Source organism: Cyprinodon tularosa, unplaced genomic scaffold, assembly GCF_016077235.1.
Source record: "Cyprinodon tularosa strain WSP-4 unplaced genomic scaffold, ASM1607723v1 ctg547, whole genome shotgun sequence".
NCBI classification, from domain to species: domain Eukaryota; kingdom Metazoa; phylum Chordata; class Actinopteri; order Cyprinodontiformes; family Cyprinodontidae; genus Cyprinodon; species Cyprinodon tularosa.
In genome coordinates this window covers 22,189-40,436 of record NW_024039282.1, presented here as the reverse complement: position 1 = coordinate 40,436, position 18,248 = coordinate 22,189, and the positions used below count along the sequence as shown (strand labels likewise).

At 38.6% G+C, this 18,248-nt stretch overlaps 1 protein-coding gene across 1 annotated transcript in view; it reads left to right on the top strand.

Annotated features, from left to right (window-relative positions):
- ctnnbl1 (catenin, beta like 1) overlaps positions 1 to 18,248 on the top strand; it is a 64,232-nt gene that overhangs the window by 35,599 nt on the left and 10,385 nt on the right. Inside the window, exons 9-11 of the mRNA XM_038304906.1 lie at positions 588 to 646; positions 2,208 to 2,356; positions 10,761 to 10,942. Of these exons, the coding sequence (XP_038160834.1) occupies positions 588 to 646; positions 2,208 to 2,356; positions 10,761 to 10,942 (390 nt within the window). The remainder of the gene's footprint in view (positions 1 to 587; positions 647 to 2,207; positions 2,357 to 10,760; positions 10,943 to 18,248) is intronic.

Genomic DNA, 18,248 nt, shown 5'->3' with positions numbered 1-18,248 from the left:
AAAAGTCATTGATGGCCAGAGGAATGATCAGGTCCTTGGACAGATTCTCATTAATGATACAATCCATATTGTTATGCAGCAGGACTCAGGTCTCATTTTACACCAGTTCTCCTTTTCTTTACCCTTGCTGTCTCAATTACCTGCCGCCTTCTTTGCATTTTAACATCCTCAGAGAAAATCAATTTCTAAAAAAACGAAATAAAGACAAGCAGTCCCAGATAATGTTTAATTTCTGTCAATATTTGAGGCAAGAACAAGGCAAATCACCCTCTTTTTCTATTTACTGTTACACTTTATTGCTTCCTGACATCCTAAACTTCTCTTAATGCTGCAACACCTTTGGTTCATCTCCACAGGTTACTTTCACCTGTTTTTCCACTGACCTCATATTTAAGTTGGTCATGAACTTTTAAATCATGCTTACTTCTCGTTTTTCTTTCAATTTGACTTTTACTTTTGTGTTGTGTAACAAATAAAATATGTTGTGTCTACCTTGAACCTCTTTTTTTTTTTTTTATCTTTACCTGCTCTTTTGTTGTAATGGCTCAATTTGAGTTTTTAGGACTGTCGTGTTTTTCCCCCCACAGCTACCAGGGAACTACTGGGGGAAATGGACGGTATTGATGTCTTGCTGCAGCAGCTCTCTGTAAGATATAATTTTTTTTCTCTGCCCTCTAACTTTCAGTCAAAACATATCCTCTGGTTGAGCTTTTTATTGGGGTATTGCTTTGCTTGTCAAGTTTACACTATTGAAGGAAATTAGGACCAGTGGGAAAAAAAAGATTCTCCAAAATTCTCTCTTTAGTCTCAGGATTCCTTTTTCCTTTAGAAATCTATAAAAGAAAAAGTCAGAATCAATGAGATGAATGTGGATTAGTGTTCATAAAACTCCGATGTTGCAATTTACTATGACATGAGCAAAGACTTCAATGTTTTGACTGGGTTTTTATGTCATTTAATCAACACAAAATAGGCCATCATTGCTGAAGTGAAATGGAAACTGACTTTTAAAACAAAATTATATATAAAGTAGTTCACAAAAGCAAATGATTTAAAAGTTATTCTTACGTCGAGGGCGACTCTGGCGGTGGAGTGAAGCAAAAGGCACGTTTATGCCAACTACAGCGAAGCCAAAGTGCCGCAGCACGTGTGATTTATGAAAGGCAAAATTCACAGGAGTTGGAAAATCTGACCTTTTTTGATTGTTTTTTTTTTTTTAGAAACCAGCGATCCATATTAGGAATATTTTAAAGGTTAAATATATTAAATATGATAACCACTGGTTTGCTAGCTAAATACTAAACTGTGCTCTAAGAGAAGAATAATAAAAATGAAAAGAAGAGCTCGCAAGACTGAGCACCTAAAGCTTAAAATATCCACATTAGTAGCTACACTTTGCCATGATATTTTTAAAGAGGGAATATCCCGCATTTTAAAAAATGGATTTGCAGCGATGGATCCGATATTGCACTATTCCCGCTATCCCGCAGTGAATTTCAGCCCCTGCTCTTGAAGGATTGTTCCCCTAGCTCCAGCAAAGATAGCCACCACAGCCTCTACCCTTTTTGGTCATCACTCTGCCGGCGTTCTGGCCGTTATTTCCCTGCTTCTGTCTGAGATCCAAAATGCAGTCTCGCTTATCTTAAGCTCTACAGAAAGTGGCTGTGAATCAGCTGTAACTTCTGGACTCCCTGAACAGGGAGCATCTCTGGAGGATCTGCTGGACACAGAGACACCAATCTTTTGCCCCAGTTCTGGTTTCTGTCTGTCACTTTCACCGTAACACGTCTAGAACCTGCAATTTGTGAACATTTTTCTTTTCAAATCTTGCAAGATTAGTGTGACTGAATGGAGAGTGTTTGCTTTATGAAGTTGGTCTCAAGTCTTTGGTTAGAATAATCATAACACGTAAAACGGCTTCGATATACAGTAGCTCTATCTATGTTTATGCTGCTGGACCTTCAATCTTTGCTCTTGGCCTGCATTTAATTCTGAGCAAATACATTTCTAAATAAATCAGCATATCTGATGGTGCACCAGGTAGCCATTTTTATCACTATACCCACTTCCTGTGTCGATTCATGGCTTTTCTTGTTCCACCCAAGAGTTGCTAACTGTGCCTTTAATTATTCTCAGAAAATCGAAATCAAACTTTAACCCAAAATTAACCCAAAACATCCATACGTTTTTTTCCTCTCTCCTCACAGGTGTTTAAACGCCACAACCCGAACACAGCTGAGGAGCAGGAGATGATGGAAAACCTTTTTGACGCTCTGTGCTCCTGCCTCATGCTGTCCTCCAATCGGGACCGCTTCCTAAAAGGTGAAGGACTGCAGCTAATGAACCTCATGCTCAGGTATGGGCTGCAGCTTGTTGGAAACACGCCACCAGTAGCTCAGCTGGGAATCAGTCGCTCCATTTCATATCTCTGCCATGAAACGTCCAGCAGCGCATGAACTGCTCCTTGTTTAGCAGATGATAAAAGCACCAAATATATTTCTGAATAAATCAAAGACTGATTAGTTTAATTTAATTTGCAATATGTGTGTTTTTTTTTTTTTTGTGTAGCAGATGTGAAGCTATTACAGTTTGATTTACTCTTCCAGCAGCTGTAGTTCAGTCTCCTGGTTCACGTGTAGTTACTGTTGTTTCAGGCGTTTTTCCAGAGTTGTTACAACTCCAAACACCATCTGGCAAGTTATTAAGTTCAGTTTAATAGAAAAAAAAACAACCTATGTTCATCTTGACACATGCAGGTAAATCAGTCCCATATTTGCTTGTAAAGGGATTACTGTTCAGCTACCTCTGAAGCCTCCACATGATGGCTCAGTCTTCAGAAACTGCTTAGGGTATTTACAGAAGCAACGTTTATTTGTGGCAAACATAACGGAGAGAAAAATATAATTCTTAGAATAAAACATGGAGAAAATGGGTAGACATTAATCTTCTTTTTTGTGGAAACAAATCAAAAATATTAGTGTTGTGCAGTTTTCTATTAACATTATGTTCATTAAAGTCATAAAAATAAAAAGAAGTACTTTTAAGATGTATTTTTTGTCTTTTTATATAAATGTAAAATAAGGCACTAAAATAGGGTTTCTATACTTTTTAACAATCTTTGCAAGTTAAAGTGATCTGTTCAAATAGACCCTTGTTCAAAAGGTCGAGGCTGAAGTAATCATAAAAAGCTCTTAAATGTGTGATATTCTGACTGAAATTGCATGTTTTGAAAAGCTGTTATATAAATTAGCTGAAATTCTTCAGTTAAAAAGAGAGAAAAAAAAAAACCCTTCCATCTAGAGGTCAGTGCAGAAACCTTCTGGTCCTTAAAAGCTCATTTCACAGGTTTTTTCTTTCTCTCCCAGTTCTCTCTCTAACTGTTGATTGATTGGAGGAGAGTGGCAGACTTACAAGGCAGCAGAGTGCAGCCCGGCTGAGAGCTGACCTTAAACACTCATGCAGACCCATCACATGCATTTATGAAGCCTTCACAGCTTCTGCTCCTGTACAACGATAATCACATCATTGGACACACGGGTTTAAGACTGGGATCGATATCTCATTAGGGCAGAATCAAAACTATCTGTTTAAAAAGAAGCAAATAATCATTTATGGCAGCTTGATCAAATTTAGCCAAATATTGTGGAACTTATTGCAAAAATGTCCAAGTGTTACAGCGTTATGGTATTAACATAAGATTTAAAAACCAAAAAGGCTCAGTGCTGGAAGAAACCAACCTACTAAAACAAAAGTTATCATTAATCTAATATGGTACTAAAGATTTTAGGGATTAAGTATCCTAAATTCTATAAAGATTTAAGTTTTTAGATATATAAACTAATATTCAATAAATCTACTTGTTTTTAAAAGCAAGTAAAAGCCTTAAACATTTGAAACAAACTAACAGACATGCTGGCAGAGTAATTGTAAACTGCCCATTCTGTTGGGACTGAGTTAAAATGGAACAGGAGCTTTTTCTACACAAATTGGTTTAAAGCCCTAAAACTCATCAAGGATCCAATTAATCTCAGGCGCCAGGAGGAAGACTATTTGTGGTTTTCCACTTCGTAGTTTTATGACTTAATGGTCGTTTTGTAGAGATGTAGTGAGAGAATAGTGAATGGTCCCCATTTTTCAAAGGACTCTCAGCAGCCAGCTAATGGGGGTAGACCTTCAAGGACAAACCTATAGACGAGAGTTCCATTTAGTTCAGCCTGAGTTGGCGGTTCCCCAACTTCTTTCACTGGGCCGCGGTTTGATTAAAAAGGAACGTTTCAACTATCTTTCAATAAAATAAACTAAATCACCTATAAATAACAAAACTATCACCTTTAAAATATAAGTATTTAAAGTTTAACCCTTTATTTTCTCGTGTAACAGAATGAAACATTGCCATCAATAATTTCTTCTCAAACTTGGTACGGTAAGTTATAAACCATTAATGTTGTCACTTTGCCTGTACCAGCACCCCCATGTTTTGACTATAGCTGTGTTTCCATCCAATTATAATGCAAATGTTGGTAATTTTGACTGAAGTTTTCAAATGTTGGAAAAGAGAAACACAAATTAGAGATATTTTTGTCCCGTGGAGCAAATTAACCAGGCAGTGCAAAGTTTGGATTATGGGTTTCGCTGTAAAGAAACAGGAAGTAAAGATGACAAATGAGTACAAAACCACAGATAAGTAATAGAATGAAGTTTAAATGCATGTGTTGCAATTAGTCAAGTTGCACTTAAATAATCATGTCTGTTTTCATCTAGGCCTTCTAATGCGATACTTTGAAATGACTAGGGGTGTAAATCACACCAATCATGGCGATTTGATTCAGTATCGATTTCCTGACCCAATGATTCGATTATTTTCGATACTCAAAACTATAACACGATACGATTCGATTCGATTAATCGGTAAATTTTTTATTTTTTTATTTTTTTTTATGCCTTACAGGCTAAACAAAGTTTCAAGTTTGAAATAAATCAATGAAAGCTGTAATATCATCATGCATTTTTTTTTATTTTTTTTTAGAAACAGCAAATAAAAGAAGTAGAAAAGTTGCATCAAAAAATACTGCAAAAATGCTGCACATAATCAATGCAATGAGTGCAATGCAATACCTCGGCTCCAGACGTACCCCCCACCCCCACAGACGTTCCGCTGCACCTCTCCCAAATTGTAGTTCACGGTAGACAGTGCCGCAGACAGGAGGCCGGCTTGTCTTGTTTTCATGAATGAAATTGCGGAAAACAACTCATGAAGTTTGACCCGCTAGAAGAGCGAGGTGCGCAAGAACGCTGGGACCCTTTTTCCACCTGGATCTCTGCTCTTTTTGGCCCTCATGTCCCTCCGTCGTTGGACTAAACTCGTCCCCACTTCCTCGCCGCCTCGGCCGTATCTAGACCCACAGTGTGTAGCTCAGACAACGCTTCAATATTGAGCATAATTTAAAAATGTCTGTGTCAAGCTCACTGCAACACACTGCTGTAAGAGTATAACCAGGAAGCGAGGTAGGAGGGCAAAATAGGTTTAGCGCCACCGCAGCACGGGAGGGAGAATTACGCCCAGGAGCAACTGGATAAAAATAGACCGGAGGAAAAAAAAAACATGAATCGATTCTCTTGCGGACGTATCGATGCATCAGATCGTCTGTTCGATCGATGCATCGATACAAAACAATTATTATTTACACCCATAAAAATGAGCATAAAAATACTGATGGAAACGCTTCCTGTCCACATCTATAATAAGGGTGACTAAAGTGTTTAACAAAATCTGTTTATAACAAAAATACAGAAATAAAAAAACATAGAACACAGGTTTAAATCAAGGTAGATGAAATCAGAGTATTCGACACATTCTTAACTATTAAGGTGCTTTCTTGAGAGAACGGTGAACATGTTATTCCTATGTAGAGCGCAGCCTGGGAGCGAGGTTAAAATCGTGATTCCAGCCTTAGGAAAGACACTTTTTTGGAGAATACAGCAAAGCGTGTGCACCACCGCAGCTGCAAAGGAGTGAAAAATCGTTTGTGTATATTTGCCTCATGAAAACCAATCAAGAATTAGATGTGGCTGTGATGTTGTGTGAAGGAGCTCAGCGTAAACAAGCTTTTTTCAATAAAAATAAGAAATAGAGAAACTAATGTTGACAAAGGATGAAGTAGACCAAGCTATTAAAAAGGTTGGTTGGTTGCTTTGAAAAGAAAAAAACATTTTAATTTAGCCCAAGAATGACTAGTTGTCATTTTTGGATCAGAATGACAACCAGCATATTCAGTGACAGTAGTAGCCATTCAAACTTTTCCCACTTTCAGTAATGAGCCCTTGGCTGGTCCCTGTACAATTCCAACATCTAAAATATTCTTTCTATCATGATTCGTGGACATTAAGATCTAATGAGAAGCGTTATTGTTTGTTCAGACCCTGTAATTCAGTGAAATGGTGGAGTCAGAGTAAAAAAATATGCACGCCCATCAGAAGGCGAGTGGCGGGAAGTTAGGGGGGACTTTCCCGCCCTTCGGCGGACTTTTGACTGGGAAGGGTCATTTTGATTGACTGCTACTGTAATTGCTGTCGGCCGGCAGGGGATTTTCTGGTAAAATGTCCGGCGAAAAAAAGCACACGAAACCTGTGTGTTTGATTTTCATTTATTTATTTTATTTTTTGCAGATTTTGTGTTTTATGTGAACGGACTGTTACAACTTGATCAGAATAAAAAAGTCTAGAACTTTGATTTAGGCGGGACCAGTTCAGTTATAGGTCATGGAGCTTTAAGAGGCAGATTCCAGAGCAGAGGTGCAGCTACAAGAACAGATTTCCATTCACATTGGCTCTTGTTTTTTTGTCCGTGTTTCTATGGGTGAGAATGGGCACATTGATGCTGAAAGACTTCATTCATGGAATTAGAAGCTTTAATTTCAGATGTAAAACCGCTAACCGCCTTTCTGACCCCATGGCAGCACCATATATCTAGTATAGAGTTGCTTCAGATTCTGTGGAGGAGATGAAGCTGTGACCAATAATAAAGTGATCCGCTGACTCATTCTTATGTGTGATGATGCTTCTGAGGTGAGAGCAGAGACGAGACGTCTGTGGTCAGGATTAAAATCTAATTCTGACTCACTGCCTTTATGCTGCGAAACTGTATTATAATCTATTTAACGTCAGAGGATGTTTTTTAACAGTCAAAGATATTCAATAAAGATGAGAGATGGATCTCTGGAGAACATAAACCGCACACAGTCGCAGCTCATCTTTTCTTATGCTTCATTTTTATTTTATTCTTTAAATCATAAATAGATTCAAATTATAAGTTATTTCTTTTAAGAGTGGGTTTAGTCTCTTTTACTACAGATGAATGCAGAACAGCATTGGGGTTAGAATTTATTACAGTTTTAAGTTAAGAAAACCTGTTTATTCTAACCTAATGATACAGATTGTTTTAGTGGATTTATTAAACCTGATCACATTTTACACATACAGCAAAATTCCAACAAACTCAACTCCATAGTTTATAAAATGGGATGGAGGAAGCAGAGGCTTATTGCATTTCCAATCCCCACCATCGCAACAAAGCAATATAACACTTATAAACACAGACTCTGACTCACAACCTTCTCTCTTTATTTACATCCTCTTAGCTGAGGGCATTGTTTGTTTTGTGGGGGGAAAAATCAGTTAGAAATACACAGCCTGGGGCATTGAGGTTGAATCATGGAGCCAATCAACAGCTTGTTTAATTAAGAGTTTAAATCAACGTTGATATTAAGGGTTTGACTCACTTTCCATTACTCAGTTCTTTGAGACACCATTTAAATATTTCATATAATGGTTACTGCTCTGCACAGATCAGAAAACTCCTAAACTAAGTCTTTACAAGCTATTGCATTAAAAGAAAAAAAGGCGTCGCCTTCTATCACTCGGCGTGGCTCACACACTCCTTCAGAGTTTCAGTAAAATATTGCTTCCAAATTGTCGAGTTATGTTTTCCATCTGCAGGCCGGATTGCTTTGGCTTCCATTCGGAAAGTCTACTGCACATCACTCCCACGGTCCCACCTCAGCCGTCCATCATCTCCAGCGTGTCTGTCTGCAGAACCAGACACAACTGCCTGAAATATGTGTCCCTCCTCTGAGATAAACTCTGTCATCTGTCATTGGTGGAAATGGGGAGGAAATGACACTCAGACAGACAGCTACATTTCCTAAGAGGACATGTAGGGTAGAATAAGAGATTTTATTATAGTTTTGATTTTATTATATTATAGTTATAGATTTTCACTATCAGCTGTTCTAAATTACACCGGATCCCAAAGCAGGGGTAAAATATCCATTAACCAAAGTGCCTGATTTAAAGAAACATTTCAGTCACTTTGCTGTTACTTGTTTTATGGTGCATACAGCTAATATAATCCAACAGGTTAAATGTTTTACTTCTTAAATATTTAGTGTTAAATAGAATCTTGGGATTTTAAACAAAAATGTCTACATTTTAAAATAGAAAAAGACTTTAAAGATTAGAGTGGCCCAGTTTTGACCGTTGCACAAGATAAGAAAACTTTTAGGAACTCAAACTGGGCAGGTTTATGTAGAGGTGTGGAGATCTGTTAGCCTCGTGAGACCATCCTGATCTCGCAAGCTTTCAAGGTTTCACTCGCAGATCAGTCTGGCTACTTTCCGTTAAAGAAAATTTGGAGCAGTTCACCAAACGAACGTCCAATCAGCGTTGGCTTTGAGGCGGCTTGAGGTGTGACACAACGAGAAGCGCGACAGTTCAGTCTAAAGAACCTGGCGGCTTCAGCTGATGAAACTAGCATTAGCGTGGCTATCGAGCAAGTTTTATCGGAATTACAGAGTATTTCTTCACTGAAAGATGAGCAAAACACTGCTCTGGAGGCTTTTCTCAGAGGAAAAGATGTTTTTGCTCTTCTCCCGACTGGTTTCAGCAAGAGTTTGATCTATCAATTGGCTTGTGGCTGGCTTGTGGTTGTGTTTTCGTCGTCGCTCTGTTAGTACGTCATATGCTTCATTGATCTGATTGGTTTATTTGGTCCGTCTATCACCAACATAGGCCAATCAGCTAACCAGTATTTTCGCCCCTTCCCAAAATTACTTCAACGGAAGGTTTCCAGCTGGATATGCGGAGCAAATCCAGCTGGTGGAGTCAGGTTAGAGATCTGTCAGGTCTGTGGGCAGGAAGGATCTCCTGTAGTCACTGACTCTGATGCTGCTACACCTGCATATGATGGAAGACCAGATCCTGTTCTCTACTACTGACTAAAAATGACAGGACTGACTTGCACTGGAACTCCGATGTGCAGGGATGGAAAATGATTGTCGAGAGTACAGTTCCCTGTGGTTCTTCTCTGCTGCTGATCACCTCTTAAGTTTGTCAGGTAGTCTTTGATTTAGGAGATAGTCCAGGATTTAATCTGAGTCCTATAGAGTTTATATAATAGTGAATAAGCCTAAAATATCCTGAAGGAATGATATCTGGAACAAATATCTGGAACAGTCATTAATGCAGATGGGACAAAAGTAGAGATCTGTTGCCATGATGTCACCATTGTAAAAAGCCTAAAAAACCTTTACTTACATCAGAGGAGGTTCCTTTATTCGCTCCGCCTTAATTTTCCTGCCGCTCCGGCAAATTCGCTCCACGCTCGCTCAAACTTTCAGTTTGTAATCATGCCAGGACCCTGGGATACACAGCGTTGGATCTTATGATGTGACCGATACATGTGTATTGTCTTATTTAACTGGCTGTTAAATTATCGCACTGTTTCCCAGCTGTGAACGTAACGCCTCACTCCATTCATGTTGCCGCGTTTCCTATTTAAGTATTAATTTATTTTACTAGACTACATTAAAAAAGGTCACATTGCATTGCATTGCAAATGAGATAACGTATAATGCATGTATGCGATCCATTTTCAAAAACAGGCTCTTACCGAAACAATCACTTTATGTAAACCCACTCTGTATTGTTAAGTGTAGTTAGTGTATGTTTTTATGATATTTTATTCCACATTTTATCACACAATATGCAATCCTCGTCCCGGGGATTCCGTGGTAAAGTTGAAACGTAGACTATAAAAGATCATATGCACAGACTACAGCATAGGCATTGGCCTAGGGTTTAAGCCAAACAAGGTGGAGCAAAATACTTGCTCTGGCCTTTGAATTGAAAACAGCTCTGCCCTCCGCCATATTTCTTCTGCTCCGCTCCACTCACATGCTCTGCTTATCATCAACCTAGAAGCACAGTAGTGGAGGTTGGATTCCATCATGAAGCAGATCCTATAGGCGTCATGTGTTTAAAACTGAAGCCATGCTGAAACATTACCAACACTACAGGAAATCTGGAGAAGAAGAGCTGGAAGCTTCAGTTGAATTTTGTTCTCCGGAAAAACTACTAATGGCAGAGTTTAATTTTCTTTCACTAGGATTTTTTTTTGTCTCATTTTGTTACATTTCCTTTGGAATCAATGAACTGATATTAATTATCTGGATGATTTAGTACTTTTGATGCATTTTAAGTGTATATTTAGGGTCGTGACACATAAAGGCAGTCACTGGTGTGCAAAGTGTTGACTTTCTTTTTTTGTTTCCAGTTTTAATTTGATAAGCAATATACACATTTTATTATTGTTAAGATATGATCAAGAATATACTGTCTGGCTGCCTGCTGGAAATAAGACTTTATATTAGTTCAAAGCTTGTTTTAAAACTTTTACTGACTTGTTTTTGATGTCTCCTCTGCAGAGAAAAGAAGTTGTCTCGAACCAGTGCTCTGAAGGTCCTGGACCATGCTATGATTGGTCCAGAGGGAGCAGATAACTGCCATAAGTTTGTGGATGTTCTGGGCTTACGGACCATCTTCCCACTTTTTATGAAAACCCCAAAGAAGATGAAGAAAACTGGTACTTCAGAGAAAGAGCACGAAGGTCAGTCTCTAATTATAATCCGAAGCAGCTCGGACTTATTTTTTCTAAGGACAGGAATCTGTTGCAAATATTCAGCTCTGTTCTGACCTCTTTAAATAGTAAAAACCAGGAACTTAAGTTTAGATTTCTAGACTTTGGTTATGCAGAACCTTGTGTTACCTGCAAAAAGGGGCATGTTTTCTAAAAATTAAACATCTTAACATCTCTCATCACATCATTTAGTAAACTATGTCCTATTCAGTCAAAAAGATGAAAGATGTTTAATATTAGAGGAAGTTTGGCTGCCTTTTTTTATTTTCAATTAAACATGAAAGCTTTCTGCACTTCTCCACTATGCAAATCTCCACCATTGCACTACTTTGTCTACTCTGTCTTGTTTTATCACCTTTTATTACACATAAAAGTTTTATCTGCCTTTCAAATTAATCGTGCATGAACCTTTAATGAAGTCATACTTTGATTTCTGTTATTGAATTTTATATTTCAGCAGTGGGTCACCTTGAAGTTTAAATGCTTTATTCTTTTCCATTTAATATGTTACAAATTTTAAATAACTACATATTCTGCTGGATTTTCTCTTGTCTTTTTCTAGGTTACTTTTTATTCTCCCTTTCACCTCACTCTCAGCTAGCAAGGAAATTGCGCCAATAACAGAAATACAACTCACGATACCCCCCTCCCTCCCATAGGAGATTAACAGAAACAGGATATTTCAAATATGGATGTTAAGCTAACAAATCTACAGCAACCGTGTGAGGCTGTCAACGTTACCTATAAGTGTTTGGTTTGTGTTGTTCAAGGCACAGACCTTAAAGTCGTAGCAAAGTCATATTTAAATGTCAAATCATTCTGGCCTAAACATGTATATAAATGTACTCTTAATCAGATGATATTGTCACAAAAGTTAGAAAATTACTATAAAAAAAAATGTTGTTTTTTTCCCCGTTATCTTATGTAGGCCCGTTAGTTTTAAATCAGCCTGAACACCTAAATTCGGCCAATCATATATCAACGGTCATCTCTCAATCAAATTTTTTTGGTCATATCATCTTGATTCATATGTCGCAGCTAATATGTACGCAATGGTTGAAATAAGAAATAGTATCCCAGTGTTCACGGGGTCTTCGGGAGACGTAGAGCTAACAAAACTGGCATTGTTGCAAGGCAAGGGCTCAAACATGTACAGCTCTAAGTCTACACCAAACCAAGCTTCTGCCGCCCTGGCATTCTCTTCCACAACATCTTCATCCCCGCTTTCCTCCTCTAAATAAAAAATGTATGACGGAGGAGAGTCCTTCACGACCTCTGACACTGAACTCTCCTCCTCTTGCATGTTTCTGCTGTCCGTAGCATTCCTTGACAGTGTCGTTTCTAAGTCACCAATTTAGAGCTACTTGGTCCCAATGTCATTTCACATTGGGAACCTACTAGCACTAGGTTGCTAACTGGTTAGCAAGATGTTTACAATATACCGACCACAATCAAACTTGCTTGCGAATCTTCCACCACAACAATCCCGCCCTCTTGACAAATGACCAATCACATTCACTTTATTCACTCGTGTAACTCGAGAGAATTGGGAAATGCAACGGTTGGAACAGCTGCCTCCTTCCGACTTGAAACATTAAATAAAATCAACTGCTTAAAATGCAATCTTTAAAATCAAATGAAACAAAAATAGTAAAAGCTGTGGGGGTAAATTTGTCTGCATCTTTATTACTGATATTTGACGTCTCACCCTTTTTCGATAGAGTCGCTCGCTCATGCGTCACTTTGCTCCCTCTTCATCCCGTCGGTTTGAAATCCATCCAATCTTGATTGATTTTCCTGTCTGCTCTCAAGCCTCCTTGCTGGAGTGAGAGGTAGAAGGTCTAAACTTGCGGGAAATAAGATATAAATAAAAGGAATATTAGAATCTCTTAATGGCTTAAATTGTTTGGCTACATTCAAAAGTTTCATCCGTGTCGGTTGTTTTTTTTCTAGCTGTGCAGAGAAAAACAGATTGCCTGCTTTTGTGTCTATTATCAACAAGAGACTCAAATAAATTAACGTTTGAGCTGCAAAAGGAAAATTATCGAAGATAAACTTCCCCTCCTGCATCCCACCCATGTGCTCTGAGATTTGCAAACCTACCGACAGGGAAGAGCACCCATGCTCTAAGAGAGGAATTCAAATGCATGTTTAAGAAATGGTCAAAACTGACATTAAATCATTAAAAGCTTGTTCCAAATATGAAGAACGAGCTTATTTTTTATGACTGGCCGCGAGATTTAGGATGCGAATGAAATTTGTTTACTGAAACAAAAAAAAAAAAACAAGAACATATTGTAAATATGCTCTATCCAGAGCTCCGCAGGTAGCCTTTCTGGGCATTGAACACTCACATACAGTGCATTTAAAATGTGCTATACATGTCTGTTGGTGATAACTTAAAGCACTTGTTAATTGAGGTGCATTAATTTGCTAAGAATATCTGCTTTTATATTAGAACTACACGATATGGTCTTAGTCTTTTAAAGGTACACTATGCAACCGGTGTTGATTTTCCAGTGAGGCTCCCTCCAGAGGGCGAAAGTAAAAGTGCACTGTCGTAAATATGCACAGCTGTTCTCCTGGTTTCTCCGTCAAGCCAGGCGCGGTTGTTTTGAGCTTAGCAGCGAATGACTAACGCTGCGTTCACAGTGGACGTAGCTGGCACGACAGAAGCAGCGAGTTTACATGCAAAGTCAATGGTTGACGCGCGTCAAGGCGCAACAAAAGGTCCCGCGGCACGTTTTGAGCAGCAGGCGCAGCACGTCTGAGCAGCTGAAGCAGCGCGTCGGGTGCGTTTAACGCAGGGAGAGAGACACAGCGCTGATGATCACTCCTCTTAAACAGTTTATTGACGCCTAAATTAACTTAAAATGTAGAAATCTGCCGGCAGAATATGCAGTTTGGATTATTTAGATGAAAAACACCTACCAGCTGCCGCGGTGAACCGCTGCTGATGAAGGGATTTATACTGTTGGCGCCCCACTGGTATGTGGGGGTCTGAGCGGCTCCGACAGAAAAAATATTGAAGGCAGGATAATAATCTGAATGAACTGACTGCACTGATTATGTTTTCAGGTGTATTTTCTCACTTAAACACATATTAAAACTACTTTATTCCCACTGATCACAGCAAATATAGCTGCAAGGCAGAGAAAGGATAGTGAAGCTCCGCCCAACGCGCCTCAGACACAGCCGGAGCAGCAAAGCTGCTTCAGCCACGAGTCAGAACTAACTGTTACAAGCAGCAAAAAGGAAGCAGCAGACGCGATTTTGCTGCTTTTGCTGCGTGAACGTAGCATAACTGCACAAAGATCGCCACTGTGCTAGCAACGAGAATGCTTTTAACTGGGGGCGTGTAGCAGTTCTCGCCGTAAAGCAAGACTGACTCTCACGAGACTTCTGAGCCTGTGGGTGCGGGTCGGTGCTCCTGCAGTTGCAAGTGCAGTATTTCCCCCACAGACCACCAGGGTGGCCGAGAATACCTTTGTTCAACCTGAAATGACTCATTTAATCATCCAAAACGTTATGGAACACATTAATTAACTGAAAAATGTTGCATAGTGTCCCTTTAATAATGCTAAAAAATAGGATTAAAAAAAGCTTTTCATATCTTCTTTGCAGTCGTTTTTAGGCATTTTTATTGAATTTATTTTAATTCTGTTTTCAATCTTGGATTGCCTCTACCTTTGAATTCATTTATGAAAATTTTGTCACATTATAAATATCTACTTCCTTGATCGATGTGGTTCGATTCTTGTATGGAAGTGAGTTATTATTCTAATGATCACGAGCGATCCAAGTTTGAATGCTTCTTTATTTCATCTTCTTTTATTTCATGTTCTTTACTCTCAGTAATTTTGCCTGTAGAGGATTTTCCATCACGTCTCCACTGGTTTGTCAAAGTGCCTTAGGTGTAATGAGATGCCTGTCAAAATGCAAATCATATTGAGTTAACCATCCCTCTCTATAAGCCTACTAATTGAAAATGTCATTAATCAAGGGGTTCTTCTGAATAACACAATAACACTGTAGATTAATTAACTATTGTATGCTTCAAACAAAAGTAATTAGGAGGTAGGGACCTCTAAGTCCTTCCCTCTTTAGTCCCGTCTGTCTTTCCAATCCTTTTAATTGCTCTCTATCACAAACTCCTGCATGAAGATTGATCCTTGCAAAATCCTTTCTGAAACGGAGTCGCTCTAAATGACCTGAGATCACCAGGCCAGGTTAGCATAAATGGAGCATAATGAATGAAGAGGTTGTATTTAGGAATAAATAAATAAATAAAAATTGGAAGGCTGGAAACAAAACCCCAAACGACAAATCGTATCCCGTCGCTCATGAGCATTCTCGTCACATTTCAGTTACTTGTTCTGGGCTTTCTGTTTATTGGTGTATGTACTTTGTCATTACCACCGAAATGAGATTGTGTGATGGAAATTGGTACCAGCCGCTTGTAATATTTAGGTGGCTAATGATGCGAGCGAGAGTTCGAGGGAACAGAAGTAAACAACTAATTTACATGGCGAGGCACAATAGTCATAGTTCCATCTCCAACTCTGACTCGGAAAGGGGTTTGTTTGTTTGTTTGTTTGCTCGTGTGCATGCGCCTTGTGTTGGTAGAGAGTGAGGCTGAGAGACACCGCATATGCCTTTGTACTTGATGTAATTTAAATTCCACACAAACAAGCTCCCAGAGCTGCAGATGCCCGAGTTGTGACCCTTATTTTTCTAATGAATGCTCTCAAATAAGTAATGAGGAAGGCATGCATGCTGAGAGAGACCTGTATTAGAGAAACTGTCAAATTCTAATGCCTCTGCTGTTCTTTGGATATTTGCATTAAAAGGAAAAAGGAAAAGCCCCCCTAATGAAAACAGAATGTCTTTATTAAAGCAGCTGCTCCTGCAGAAAAAACAGAGGTTGTAGGTTCATTATACATTTATGAGAGAAGTCTAAACAAGCAGTTAGATTACTACTATTTATTCTTTTGCCACAAATGTAGATTTTCTATTTCTATTTCTTTTATTATGAGTGCAGTGTTTAGTAAACCTAACTTAGACTTAAAAAAAACTTTGTCATTTTGTTTCGACATTTCGTTTATACAGCTTTCCGAACCCTCAAAGTGATAAAAATCTTTTTTTTAAACAGTGTCCTGTCTGGCAATGTGGCAACAAGAATAATTGTATTGATGCCCAAAAAGAGCCAAACAGATTTTGCTTTCACAGGTGGAGCAGTACAGCTATCGCCATAGTGTTCCACTTGATTTATGCATAAAAATAGCTTTATTATAATTCATGCAGGGAGTATTACAGATTATATGGACACTGCAATGTAAGTAGAATAGAAGAGGAAAAACAGGAAAATGGAGAAAAGATGAAAGAAAAAGGAAGTAACAGGAAGACGATGATGAAACATCTTCTGTCTGCTTCATCACCTGCAAAACAGATGTAAAGGAACATAAAATAAATATAATGTTGTTGCTAACACCCACAGAGGCCTATGGAAATCCGTCTTCACTCCTCCCTCCACAGGAAAGCCTGCCCCAGATGTGTAGAGAATGAAAGATGAATAAAAAAAAATACATTTAAATACTAAATCTGAGAAAGCAGCAGAGTTACTTTCAAACCCTTTTTTATGTAATGCTTTGTAAAATTTAATTTCTGAATTGCACTTTTTTTCCATTAACAAAATATGTGGCTCCCCAGGTACTTTTGCTCTAAACATAGTTAGATATATTAGTATAACAGGGAAACATGGTAACCTGAATTAAACAATAACAAAAAAAAAATCACAGAGTTCAATCAAATGCTGATTAAATGCATTTCTCACTTAATCATCCCTTCCAGCACTGATTGCTATTACCACAGATTGGGATCAATAACATTCTACATGAAGCACATTTGATTGTGATCTTTGTTGACAGACTGCTATCATGTAATCCTATTATAACTTTGTTTTAAAGGGAAGCTTTGTAGTGAGATCTCTGTGTAAAGAGGCATCTTATTACCATGTTGTTCAAGCTTAGTCTTTCCTGCTGTGAGGTTTCATCAGGTTTCATCTCCATGGATGTGGATATGCTGTGGCATATTTATGTGTTTAATTTTAAAATGGTTAAAACTGTAGTGAAGGAAGCAACGTGCAGAACGCTTAGGAGAAATGTATTACTCAGTGGGTAAGTCGCTGGCAAGAGTTTATTAGCTCAAAGCGTTTTATTAATGTACGGTTGCGTTACTCAGGATGGAATAAATTTCCAATAAACTTTTGCTTTCTAACAAATGTTTAAGGTTATAAAACTATTAGAGGAATGGAAACTGTGTTAAAGATACTGAAGCATTTTTATTTTTCTCAGACTGTTTAAAACAAATTGTGTTTGCATTATTTTTCTCTTCAAAGAGCCAAGTACTTTTTTTCTTTGCTAGATCAGGTCTGGTCCAGAAAGCTGATTCAGGTTTCAGTAAAGACACAACAAAGCAGATCTCTCAACACACAACCTAAACTCTGTTGTTTCCTCCTTCCCCTGTTGGTTTCTGAAGGAGAGCATGATGACACACTTTACAAACTTAAAATATTAGCTGTCAAATATGAACAGTTTCACAGTTGTTAAAGCAGCAGTTTATGTTGGAAAGTAATTTCTGATTTCTTTATTGGTTTTTGAATCTGACGTGTAGCTGGGGGGTAAACCCAGAATCTTAGGCCTGCTGTAATAAAACTTAAGGGTCGGTTTTTGTATTCAGAATCACATCATGAAGGGAGTAGTAACACCATATAGTTTATCAATCAACACTATCAGTTTTAGGGGAGTGTTGGCCAAGGGTTTAGAGCAGTGCTCTAAAAAGGTTGCAGGTACCCGGTTTGATCCCCACAGCCTCCACTCTGGGTTCTTGAGCAAAACCCGTAAGGCCAATTTATACTTTTGACGCATTGCCTCTGCAATCATCAGTCTTCTTTAACCGACCATGCCCCCCGCGCAGAGGTTCTGCAACCGTCGTCTGCAACCTCAAATAAATCCCGACAATGCGTCAGATGGTCGCAAACCCACGCAGACCTCTAGCGGAAAGTGCGCAGACAAAAAGCAGCTGTGATTGGTCCTTGGTATGCCTTTCCGCCTGTCTGTGTGGTCATCCTTCTCGATTCGGTGCTGGGGCGTGCCATTTTTAAAAACCGAGGAACAACTACAATGGACAACTACGACAAAAGGTTAAGCTGTCTTTTTGCCAAGTCCATTATCAGAACCTGTTCCTCTTCGATTTTTAGCAACTCTAGATCCATCTT